The sequence below is a fragment of the Pundamilia nyererei genome, unplaced genomic scaffold (genome assembly GCF_000239375.1).
Source record: "Pundamilia nyererei isolate P.nyererei 1_Seehausen unplaced genomic scaffold, PunNye1.0 scaffold00064, whole genome shotgun sequence".
In the NCBI taxonomy this organism is placed as follows: domain Eukaryota; kingdom Metazoa; phylum Chordata; class Actinopteri; order Cichliformes; family Cichlidae; genus Pundamilia; species Pundamilia nyererei.
The window spans coordinates 1,324,113-1,337,510 of NW_005187465.1; the positions used below are offsets into that span (position 1 = coordinate 1,324,113).

Sequence of the window (13,398 nt, forward strand, 5' to 3'; positions counted from 1 at the left end):
TGTGTGTGTGTGTGTGTGTGTGTGTGTGTGCATACACACACTTGAGGGAACAGCACTCGAGCAGGTTCGCCAGAACTAAATATTAAATGACAGAGTGAGCTCTCAAGCCTCCCCAGCAGGGGAATTTGGGAAAGGATGGTGCTCAGTAAAATGAGAGTCATGCTGGAGTGTAGACTGTGGGGGTAAAATGAGCCTGCAGTTTCTGCTTTGTTTTAAATATGAGGATCGGTGTACCCAAATCTGTCAGGAGAGTGTTGTTTAATTGAAAGTAAGTGAACCAAAGGGATAATATTTGGTAATACCACTGAATCCTTTGAATGCGAGGGAATAAATTGGCTACTGAAGAGAAAATAAGGCAGGTTATATCATCGTGCCTTTGCAATCTAATCAGTGTTGTGCTAATTGGAATGGGACAAGATCAATGTAAAACTTAACAGCCAAGCAAAAGGGTTCATTGCAGTAATCTAATTTAGCAGCATAGGTGAGAATATTGTGCAATATTTCTTCAGTGTACAAATATAAGCACCTCAAAACTGAGTGATTTTATCTTCTTAGTTTTTATCTAAATGGTTTAGCTACTGGAACGCTTAATTTATTCTTGTCATTTGCAAAAAGTCAGATATGTATGATACGCATACTGTCCAATTTACATTAATTTAATTAATAGTGATTTAATTTACAATGATTAGATACAGTTTCAGTTCAAAGTTGGGAATCCTTTGGAAATTTTTACATTTCTGCCTAAATGTGACACAAACCGTGAACATAACTTTCATATATCGGAAAAGTAGCAAAACAACCCAACTAAACTGTGGTGGGGCGTGGTCTGCGGTGCCGTGCAGGGAGGGCCCATGCACCTGCACGGCATCCCCAATTACGCCCACCGACCTACATAATTGTGTTGTTGTGTGTTAGTTTTTTGTGGTGTGATTTGCAGCTGACAGCCGAGAGCTGCAGCTAGAATAAATAGAATGGCTCTAACACCGAATCTGTGGTCCTGCCGTGTCTCAGTCACGCCACATAAACAAATGAAATGCGAGTAGAAACAAAGCAAGTAAACGTCGACTGTTGACCGTTAGTTTGATGGTAAAAGTAGAATCAGGTGTTAGGGTGCTGCCTGTTTTTAAATTAAAACAAACATGTATCTAAGTCTGATCTTCAAAACAATCAAAGGAATAAATCATGGCATCAACAAGTGAGATTTATTGATTTTCATCAGTCTGAACAGGGTTACTTAATAAAACAAGACCAGTCACATTTGGTGTGACCTTGACATTGATCAGATTTTCACCAAAATTAATCAGCTCAAGCTGTTATTAATATCTGCCGTCACACAAAATTTGAACTTGATATCTTGAAAACTGTGGATGCTAAACTGCTAACAAACAGACAGAGAGACAAACATATTGCATGCTCCCTCCCTTCGGGGAGAGAAAAAACATTTGGAGCAAGGTTATTATAGTTAACTGAAAGCTAAAATTTGATGTGGAAAAAAACATTTGAACTCACTAAAATAAAAATAAAAATTGCTTTCAAACTCAAGACCACTGTTACCCTCCACAGGAGTGGTTTAATTTAAGGAACCGTGGGTAATCTTTAAGCAACTAAAAGCCTCTCTCAAGTTAGCTAATGGTCATATTTGAGTCCACTATGATGAGAAGACTGGATTAAATGGTATATCTGACAGGGTTGCAAGGAGAAAACCCAGAACTTCACTAAAGGAACAGTGGTTTTCATCTTCTGTCTGTTAAAGATCACATGAGAAAGCCAGAAACATATTGGAAAGCCTTTGTCGACAAATGGGAACGAAAGGAAAACGTTGCATTTCCTGCAAAAGAACCTCAACCTTGGTGGTGTTAGTGACATGGGTTGGGTCTGATTTTACTGCATCTAGGTCAACGTGGTTTGGATTGTTCCTAAAGAGGAATACGTGAAATTCTTGTTCTTATACCAATAGATATATTGTGAGAGGAACCTGAAGGGAAGAGTTCATGTCAGGAAAACCCCAAACATCCCAAATTTGAATGCGCCTGAGCATTAGAACAGGATACAGTTCCTGGAAGCCAAAGTGCAAGGCTGCATTTAGTTTAACTGCACAATAGGACATACAGTACTCGACATACTAAAGAGCTATTCTTTTTCTGTACATACATATGTATATAAGTAGCATTTCCCACAATTGATAAATGACCGGGTATAATATTTTCATTTAATTTGTTTAATATTTATAATTTCTTTCCTATACATGTGGTTTTGTAGACTATGATCAGATGAAACAAGATCATACTCTGGCTCGTGTCTAATAATAGGTCAGTGATCAGAGATATTTCCAAACTGTGCTGTGCATTTTAAAAAAAGAAGAAGAAGAAGGGAACAGAGAGCTCTATTACAAACACTGGATTGAAGTAAAACGCCACGTTCTGTCTTAGAAAAGCTACTTGGATAGAAAAATATACTGTATGTGCATCAGCTGTGTTTCAGACCTCAGATCTCTGTGTTAATGGACATTTGAAGTGCTATTTCAAAGTGTATTTGAAAGCTGTTTCATTCATTTACTTTTTCCTTTGATATTGTGTAATCATGCTCTAGTTGGCATATTATGAGCGGGTATAAGCCTTTTTACTCACACGATTAAAAGATGTTCATAGCTTTCCCCCAAGGCGCATGTATCCCCTAAAAATAGATGGGTTTTTTTGTTTGTTCCAGTGAAACATGTGATTCTTTTTACCCTGGAAAAATAAACAAAAGAAAGAAGTCTCACTCTTTGTGCAGGGAGGCATACTTTTGAATATGTTGTAAACCTGTCATCAGGCTCTTGATCAGGTATGGTTATTATATTATGGAACTTATATTAACTGTATTGGCATGACTATTAGAAGTGTGACAACATCTTTCTACATACAGCCAAACTTCCCCCACTGAAACATGAAACGAGGAATAAATTTGCACACCTCTGTCTCACCTGCCACCTGTTACAATAAAAGTGTGTGAGGCAGCTGTGACTTGTCCCTTTCATGAACCAGACGTTGGAGCTGTATGCAAAGCAGAGTTACAGAGTGTTGCAGTAGAAGCTTTAAACCAAAGAAGTGAAGCTTCGTTTGACAAAAGTTGAAATGTCAGAATTTCTTTTGTGACTCGGGAATCAAGTCGCTGTCATGAGTTTTAGATGTGCTTTTGATGCTTTTACTTTTTCTTTTAAATGTTGAACAGTATTAGATTAAATTGTAAAATTCACTTTACTAATGCAGAACAATAGAAAGTAAGAGCTGTAGTTTCAACATTTGCGAGCTTTAGAGGTGCGTGTGTGCACAAAAAAGCATCTCTTAGCCAATCATTTTGTTACTTTTAAGAGAGTGCACCCACTATCAATTCCAAGGTTTTACATATCACACATCATATATCCATTTTAATACAACCATGTCATTCTAAATTCAGTAAAAAGCCAAAATGCTGAAACAGTGTGTGCAAAAAAAGCAATAAATGGAACAAAAAAGAATATAAGTACACCTTTACTGCTTCCACAGAGAAATATGGTCAGTTGCTGTAAGTCAAATGGACTTAACTGATTTTTAACAAGTGTTGGCACTTCAGGTGTGTGGTAACAGGATGCCAAGGACAAAAGACAGCAGCAGCCATCTTAAAGACACAACTGTTGCTGCACATCAATCTCAGAAGGGTTACATGCCCATTTACAAATAATTTAAATTCCATCATTCTACACTGAGAAAGATAATTGACGATTTTCCCCAGAGAATTCATCCAAAGGTGTATAATTCTCAAATGAACGCCAACAAACCTCTAGGTGAGACTCTACAGGCCTCAGTTAGCATGTTGAATACTCAAGTTAACAACATTACAGTTAGAAGAACACTGAAGAACTATTGGCTTATTTGCTTGGCTCCCAAGAGAAAGCCTCTAATCTCTAAAAACAATATAACAGCATGGTTTGCAATATTACACCTGAACAAGCCAGAGCATGTCTGGACCCTTGACCTTTGGACAGAAGAGATCAAACTGCAGATGTCACCACTTATATTCTCTGTTTGACTTCACCAAACATGATACTGTGCTATATCCAAACATCTCGTGCCAGCTCTCAAGCACGGTGGTGAAGCAGTGAGGATTTGAGCTTGTTTTGTAGCCACACGGTACCTTGGATGATCTGATATCCTCGTGTTGGTGTTGTTCCCAGACCATCATGAAAATGTTGTTCCAGGTTCAACATTGCAAGTGACCAATCAAATTGTTGTGACGTTATTCTTTTGCGCGCCAAGCCATTCGTGCATTTATGAAATTCCAATGTTGCAAGGACAATATCAATTCTGCTTACTGTTTATTAAAGGGTTAGGGTCAGGGTCCGTTGATCGGCGGACAGAGGCAGTTTCACGCAGCTTTAGTACAGTTTTTTGTTTTACGCCGGTTTTTCCCGAAGTCGCAAAAGTATGACGTCACAACATTCTGATTGGTCACTTGCAATGTTGATCCTGGAACAACATTTAGTATGATGATCTGGGAACAACACCAACGCGAGGATATCAGATCAACCCGGTACCTTGCAGTCACTGAGTCCATGAACACTTTTTACCAAAGTATTCTAGAGCCTTACAGCTAAAACTTAGCTCGAGTTGAGTCATAACATAGGCCAGCGATCCCTCAAACACTAGCAACTGTACAAAATGATGGCTGAAAAAGAAAAGAATCAAAGTGGACCGGTCAAAATCTAAACCTCAACCAGATTGAAATGCTCCCTTAATAGAGCTATGTATAAGCACGTGCCTGTAAACCTTAATGAACAAACTCCCTTTTTTTCAAAGACTGGTTCTACAAGCAAGCTTTAGAAGAGTGTACTTACACACATAATTTCAAGTTGCGTTTACCTTATTTTAAGACCTGGTTAGGATGGGATCATTTGTTAGGTCCTGATATGTAAAACCTTCGAACTGACAGATGCCGTACTGTGTTTTTACCATGACTGTAGCTGTGTGCCTTTGCTTCCTGTGCTTATGTTGAGATAAACAATCTGCTGACTGCATTATCACATGTCCCTGTTCAGACATAGGAGTGGCACCAAGCTTCTCATCTGTCTGCAACAAACTGTCAGAAAGTGTTAATGTGGATGACAATCCAAGAACTGCCAAAAATAGGTTTTTAACTGTCAGTGTCAGTGCCTGAAGAAATAAGGATTTTCTGACTTACCTATTTACTGAAATATTGTACACCAAGTTTCAAAGCATAGTCACAGCCTTGTATTGATAAATGAAAACAGCCATTCCCCTGCCCCCCAGTTGAAATGCAAGGGGATGACATATGGAAGCGGGCTACGTGACTGCGGGTTTTCTTCTGATCTTGAGGGTCCAGCCACGGGGGAGACGGGCATTTGTGTAGTTACATGTTGACAGCTGTTATTGTGTGACACTGTGTGCGTCTGTAAAGTGAAATTTATCTGACCCTGTGTTTATAAAATGCAGAGTAAAAGTTCTGTACAAATGGAGCAAATAACAATGATGATGTGCAGCTTCGAAGTATCCCTCCTTCCTCCTTATCTTTTGACCGTCCTCAAGCTGTCTATCCCATCCCAAGTAATCAGCATCCTTCATAGAAGGACAGCCGAAGCCAAGTCAACCAGAGAGCGTGTCCTAATCAGGGGCATGGAGAGCTGAGCTTATGGAGCCCTCCCCCCACTGTGGGGCCATTACTGGGCTGCCATGGGCTCAAGATTAGAGCCTCTTCCTGTGGTTAGCCATTCAAATTCAGCATTAATGTTTGAAAGAGCAAGGAAAATGCCTACTCTTCATGGATATATCAATATTTTATAGAAGAGAAATGTGAAAACATCTCCAGTAATGTCTGTGCGGGTTTAGTGTTTTATCTTATTTCTTTTTAGGAGGCTTGCACATTTGTATATCGCTGTCAAAATGTCACATTTTTCTAAAGCAAGTCAAAAAGGATGACGCTGGGGGTGTAACTTCTGTCAAATTAACATGTCATGGATCATTGTTACAGCTGCACTTCTCCTCTTCTGCATTTTGACTCAATTAAAAGTGAAACGATGGAAATCTGTCTTACAATCCTTTTTTCCCCGTTGCTGGTGTAGTTCAACCTCGTACCAGTAAATTCAGTATCGGTAAAAGTCATTTGTACACTTGATGTATAAGAGACTGGGCTGTGTGTGTTTCAGAAATAGTAGCTGCTTGTTTCAGGGACAGTGTACTTACTGACTGCTTGCCTGCCTGTCAGTCTGCACAGTAAATAGGTCAGTGTTTTATGTGAGCGAAGAATCGGTAATGTCTGGGCCTTCATGAATCTGCCATCTTTAGCTGTTCAGCAGAACTGCCGGCAGGAAGGTGATAAGCTAAACAGCCATACAGCATTAGAGACCACATTTAGATTTGTAATATCTAACTGTGATGCTGCTGCTGCTGTTTTTGTTTGTTGTGCTCACTCACGACTGCCTGTCATTAAAATAAACAGAAGCATCCCGAAGAGGGTTTTGGGGATTTTTTTTTAGCCATCATTCAGCCACGTTGCTTTCTGAGGACAGTTCTTTCCTAACATTATCATATTTATGAGCACTTCAATGTTTTTATATAAGTGGTGTGACCGTGCACCTCTGAAAATTTGCCACAGTAAACCCACTTTTACTTTTGTGACATCACTCTGCCCAAACTGCTCGCAGAAGTTCCTTTAAATTGGTTTATTATTGTGTGCTAGAAAAAGTCTGAACAGATTCATCAGCTGTTCCATAAATTGTCATCATCAGAGTGCAGACGACCCCGTTCATGTGCGTTTTAGTCGTCAGAGACACACCGACCTCTCCAAAGCCACCTAACTCCATCCATATATATGTTGCTTTCTCCCACTCGCTCTAAAGCTTCACATCTATTACAGTGACATTTTTTTTTAAACTAAACCTTTACATTACAGCAGGTATGTGACGGGTCAGGCTAATGAGACATAAGTAGTGACTGCAGTCTGAAATTGGACAAAACATTAAAAGGAATAAGTCAGTGTATTGCTTCCAGCTGTTTCTATAAATATGCATTCCTGTGACTGTGTGTCATCCATGCTGATGATCAAAGTAACTATTAAAATAGTTTCACCAACACTTTTTTATATCACTGATGGGGACTGTGTAGGGTGTAGCCAACCTCTCGCCCTCTGACAGCTGGGATAGGCTCCATCCGCAGCCTGCCACTGTGAATTGCATAAGCGGATGGATGGGTTGTTGGGTAGAAGTCCATGTAACTGTATGTATTGTGAGCCCAATGCATCACGCATGTGTCATGGCTCCTTACTCCTCTGTTTAATAACAGAATGGCTATTAGAAGCCAACAGTTTTACAAATCCACGTCTGAAAAGGGGGACCAACTAACCCGACTAAACCTCAAGAACTCATTAGTTTTATGTTTGAAAAGTTCAAACTCTCCTGTCGTTGTTTGATGTTGTAACCACCGATTCTTCCCTCCATGTTTTCAGACCAGATATTGACTCGACAGATTAGAGCCCCATCGCTGTTGGCAGGTCTCGCTTGTTTAATGCGCACATTACTGAATCCACTTCTGTGCGTGACAGTAAAAGCAGTGTAACTTCTATTGAAGCAAAACTGATAGCAAAAAAAATGATGTTAACGGATTAACAGAGGCTTTAGTCGCAGCTGTGTGAGTCTTAACAGGACAGGGATGTTTGTGTTTTTGCAATGATCAATAGACAAGGTAGACAGACAGCTTGGATGCCACTTTGTGACACTAAATCACTTATAGTGCTGCACTTTTTCACCGATAATAAAAAATTATACCCCGTGAACTCTCTTAATAGGATAGATGACAGACAGTCAGCCGGTCTGGTTATGGATCATTTAGAAACAATCAGTAACTGTGATTGAGAAGCAAAGAAAAGGATATGAGGGGGGAAAAAATCAAATGCTTAAATAAAAGTTTAGATATCAAGTTCAACAGTATTTCCACACTCGCTGTAAGCCTGGTGCCACAGTATTAAGCCATAAAGCTTAATAATCCCTGTGATCCTTCAGCTAAATTTGGCTGATTGTGTCAGATTGCATACAAAGGTTACCAAACCTTGTCTTCCTTATTGCCTGGACAGCCGTGCTGTATACACGCCCTGTTTCTTTAATGTGTCCACATTGTGAATTTCCTCTGTAAATAGCAGAGTTTTGTTGGGTTTTGTTGTCAGTGACACGCCCAAACTCCAACCTAAGCAAACCTGTTTTTTGTTGTCGTCTGGAGTCTCGCATGGAAAGCGCCAGCATAGTGCTCCCCCACCAGCAATATATCTCATAAGATCTTTGAAATGCGGTATTAAAATAATAGCAACGACATAGTGGCGTTTTAAAATCATAGTATGTCTCTGGAGCTGACTGGTTATTCAAAGATAGTCGGTGCCTTCTAGCTAAGCCAGATCAAAATCTAATTTCAGTTAACCGTGCTGTCAGGAGTGAGTCACTTTTTTTTTTTTTTTTTTTAACAGATCATTCTTGGGAAAGGGTGATTTAAAGGTTTCTCAAGGATTCAACTGATGTAACCTCTGTTAAAGGAAGATGCTGCAATATTATTTTTATCCCTATCTTCCAGTGGTGGAACGCTTCTTGTTTTCAGTTCTTGTTCATGTTCATGTTTTACATTTCAACTCTACATTCATCTACAGTGAGCTGGGCTGCTATTGAATGCCAGCAGTGTGCATGGGCTGATATTCGCCAAATAATTTCCGGCAGTCGTTGTTGAATAGTTAATCTAATTGAAAAGATCACAGTGCGAGCTATCACGTCACTAGCAGAGGAGAATACCAAATGCTGTCTAATTAATTAGACATAAAGATTATGTTGGCAGCTTTTATCTCAGATCCATGTTTGATCTCCAAGCTTTTATTTAATGTAATATAAACTTTCACATATTTTGTAGTTTGTTTCTTACGAGTCATAAACTCAATTCCTTACACATTAAAGCATATTGGTAATGTTATGCAAAGGAAGAACATGTTTAATGTTTAAATGGAATAATGAAATCTGTTTACTGAATCCGTTGGATGTTTACATTCAATCAGCAGTTAACAGGGAAACAGTTAATGATGATGTTGTTTTTGTGGGGTTTTTTTGTTCTTAATCTGACATGTTTCTGAGGTAGTTACTGCACAGTTAAATAAACAAACAATGAGCATGTTTTGAGAAGCCTTGATTTGTGGTTCTGGTGTCCTGCCCAAACAGGTTTATGATGAAATGACACATTACTGACAAATCCCTTTCACAACAAGACAAGAATTTGAGGCAGCAGATGGAGATAGCCAGAGGTATTGTGTAATAACGCTGGTAACTGTCAAAATCTGATGAAACGGTGGCTTCTTATCATGTCGCATCGTTCCACTAATCAAGTTCTTTTATTCCAAACCAGTTCTTTTGGGACGTTAGGGAAGAGTGCAGCGTGATCTATCAAACTGTGCCTAGTGGAGGAGGAGATGGTTAAGTACAATTGTAAAGGCCACCACGAAGGCACGTGTGTGATTCGTCAAAGGCAAGGCTCGCTGTGTAAAAGCTTGAGAGCGTGTCTTTGTTCGCTTATGTAGGTCTCAAGCAAGGGGGCGGCCCACGTGGATGGCCCGCTTTCTGGGATGCCTGTGCTGCACATCACATGATGGGCTTGGCCTCAGGGTGCGGCACTCAAGGAGTCTAAGATGTGTAGATGCAATGGGTAGATGGAAGATTAGAGCATGAGTGATGGAAATATTTACTCTTGCCAGATTCTCTGAGAATCAGTTCTTGGTTGTTGAGTCAACCTTTAAATCTAAATTAGATTTAAATCTGCCGTGCAAAATATCAGCCGTGTCCACATAGGAAGAATTAAGTGTACTAGTACTGTTACTTATATTTAACCAGGAAGTACTCCTGAAATCAAATCTCTTTTACAAGGGAGAAAATCAGAAACATAATCAGAATCCTTAAGGAAATTATATGGTTACAGTTGCTCCAAGACAATAAGGACAGTAACAGACTGAACTAAATGAAATAATACAATATATTACAAAGCTACAAAATATAAGAAATAGCTGTAATATATAGAAATAGAACTTTTAAATATCAAGAAACATTGTGACTCCTTAAACCCTCAAGAAATTAATCAATTAGTTTTAATAATTATTACCTTATCCATCACTTGAAGGGTTGATGGTTTGGTCCCGCAATCACTCCACATACCGAAGTTTTGCTTACCAAGACACTGAAACTCCTGATGGCTGTTGGACTTCTTGCATGGCAGCTTAGCTGTTACTATAACACTATTTAAGTACCACTGAGGTAGAAAAATGTAAGTGCACACCATTTGCATGAACATATTAATATAAAATACCACTGTGGATTTTTTTTTTTACTGTGGCTTTTCTACTGTAAAACTGCCCCTTAAACTCCATGGCTTGGTCCTGACCTTAATAAAGATCAATCAGGCATAGCTTCTTCATGAAGTCATGCGCAGCCACAATCCTGGCAGATCAGCTGATCTCACTGCCAGTCCATATTAGATGGGGTGTGAGCCGATGGCCTACACGACCTACAATTTTAGCCTGTCCACGGGTGCTGTGCATCAGCAAAGCGCTTTGCAACCCACCAGCTCCTTCTTTTCATGTTGTATTTGACTTACTCATTGTCATTACTCATTGGTGTTACTGATGCCTGCTCCCTTTTACACAGCAGGTCTTGGTGAACCAGAACACCTAATATGTACTACAAATGGAAATAATGCTTTTGTGTATAAAAAATGGTATTCCTCAGTTTAGCAAACTTAACATTGTTGTGTATTATGCATAGGGCTAAGTGCAAGTGAAATTCAAAGCTAAGATCAGTGCAGAGGGTTTTTGTAGCTTTCATCACCTGCTGCTGTTTGAGTTCTTACTGATCTATACATAGACTTTTTCACACTGAGCTCCTACACCTCTCTCCTTCTCTCTTTCCCAGGGCATTGTGAGTGCTACTAAAGATGTCTGATAGTGTTGATATTGAAGAGAAACCACCAGCCCCCCCCTTGAGAATGAACAGTAGTTCCCGAGACTCTTCATCAGTGAATCACGCATCCAAACCGCTTCCAATGGCTCCTGAAGAGAAAAACAAGAAGGTCCGCCTGCGCTCCATCTTCCCCGGGGGAGACAAGAGTGAGTATCCTTCTCAACATGTCGCCTTCAGGCTCAGCAGCACATTGGATCACATGGTTTACTTGTTTCCTGTGTGTAAAGAAAAAAAAAAATAGATGTTAAAAATGAGCTTGTAAGCAGATTTTTGTCAATCTCCTTTAGCAAACAAGAAGAAAGAGAAGGAACGTCCTGAGATATCCCTACCCTCAGACTTCGAACACACCATTCATGTTGGCTTTGATGCTGTAACAGGAGAATTCACAGTGAGTATCGCTTTCACCCGATGATCAGGCATATAAATGAGGACAGATGTGCTTCTAAAATTCGCCTCTCATTTGAAAGCAAACTTACAGGCACACATTTCAAAATTCACATTTCCCTAAAGTGATAGAGTCAGCTAGTACGGTAATTAAATTTCCTCCACATAGGTTTGGTAATACAAGTGACCCGAATGACAATCACTCGAACCTATCAAGTGAAACCTGCACTTGATTCCTTCAGTGTTTCCTGGTAAATTACATTTTAGGTCCAGTCTCAGTTTGATGCTGTTACACAAGTCTAGATATACAATACCGTGAAACATAGTTTTACCCGCCCTCTATATTCACTGTTTAATGCTCTTTGTTCTCAGTTTAATTGTTTTTTTTCCTTCGTTTTATGCGTCGCTTCTTTTCATTCTTTTATTAGCAGTTAGGTAATCTATGCAGACTTAATGTACTAGCAAGAAATACAATACACTGTCTTTGTCATTACCTAGTTTGTGATTCAGTAGAGCAGTTCCAGCACAGATTTTTAAATGCAAAGGTAATTATTCTAATTATTTAAAGCTTTACAGATGTATGAATACAATTTACTACTCTGTGGGGAATTTTGAACAGTAAAAACTACAGTCTTGGGTAAAACTAAGTTCACCACATTATTCAATAACTCGGGGAACCACCTGTAATAGCAATAATGTGAGGTAATTGAATGTCTCTCACATCATTGTGGGGGAATTTTGGCCCACTCTCCTTTATGTTCCTTCATTTTACTGAAGTTTGCGAGCATTTAATTAAATGCAGCTCTATTAAGGTTCTGCAAAAGCATTTTATTCAGGTTGAAGTCTAGACTTTGACTTGGCCACTGCGACACCTTTTTTATTTTTTGATTTTTCAGCCATTCTCTTGTAGATTCATTGCTGTGCTTGGGATCATTGTCCTGTGCCATGACCTAGTTTCTGTCAGACAGCCTCACATTTGACTCTAGAATATTTTTTGCTATACCAGAGAAGTTTTTAGTCGATTTAATGACTACAAAACAAGCCCAAATCATCACGTCTACACTGCAAATATGGTGCTGTGCATTATGGCCAGGCATCTCCACTTTGGTCTCCCTTGTCCAAAGGACATTGTTCCCAAAGTCTTGTACTTTGTAAGCCTAAACTATCCCGCCGTGTTCTTTTTAAAGAGAAAAGGATTTCTCCTGGCAACCTTTCCAAACAAGCCATACTTGTTCAGTCTTTTTCTGATTGTACTGTCATGAACTTTAACATTTAACATGCTGAGGCCTGTAGAGTCTAAGATCTAGCTCTTAATTTTTTGTATGGTCTGAACTTGGGATGAATTTGCCAAATTGTGGGGCTGTGTTAACACACATTTGAATGCTCCAGACCAGCAAACTGCTAAAAGTTGTGTTTTTTTATAGATGTGCTCACACTGGCTGATAACCAGCTCATCAAGTGCACTTTATTAGCAGCACCTGGCTGCATAACAGTTCTTTTGGAAGCAGTAAGGGTGTACTTATTTTTTCACAGGACCATGCGGACTCCTGTGTTGTTTTTATTGCACTCTTTGCATTTGGTTAGCATCCTTGGTGAGATTCTCGTTAATGGGATAAGTATTAAAAAGATGCAGTAAACGATAAAAACAACATATTAACATATTCGTACACCCACTCACTCATAATAACAGAGATACATATATTGAACCTAGACTAGTTTGACAGTGCTGGGAATAAACTACTAATGCAAAGTCTAGTCTAGTCTGTCCTATACTAAAAAATAATTGTAGGAAGTTTGCGTCTTATCATCACAACCCTATAAAAACGTCCTTACACTAAGGATTACATATTCGGGACTATTTGACTACCAAATGTGCAGCACAGGACCAGTAACAAATAGTTCCTTGTTCATTTAAAAGCTATGTGCCTGTGACACACAGAGCTCTTTTAAGAGTTTTGAAGCAGCCACTTTTACTTGTTTCAGGGTTTTCAGGGAGAATAAAGTACATCGCT

General features: G+C 39.3%; 1 protein-coding gene across 3 annotated transcripts in view; it reads left to right on the forward strand.

The window, feature by feature from the left end:
• The window catches only part of LOC102205632 (serine/threonine-protein kinase PAK 3), a 51,330-nt gene that overhangs the window by 25,641 nt on the left and 12,291 nt on the right, over positions 1 to 13,398 (forward strand). For all 3 annotated transcript variants that reach the window (XM_005735461.2, XM_005735460.1, XM_005735462.1), the window contains exons 2-3: positions 10,955 to 11,148; positions 11,290 to 11,390. In XM_005735461.2, the coding sequence (XP_005735518.1) occupies positions 10,977 to 11,148; positions 11,290 to 11,390 (273 nt within the window). In that variant the 5' untranslated portion in view covers positions 10,955 to 10,976. The remainder of the gene's footprint in view (positions 1 to 10,954; positions 11,149 to 11,289; positions 11,391 to 13,398) is intronic.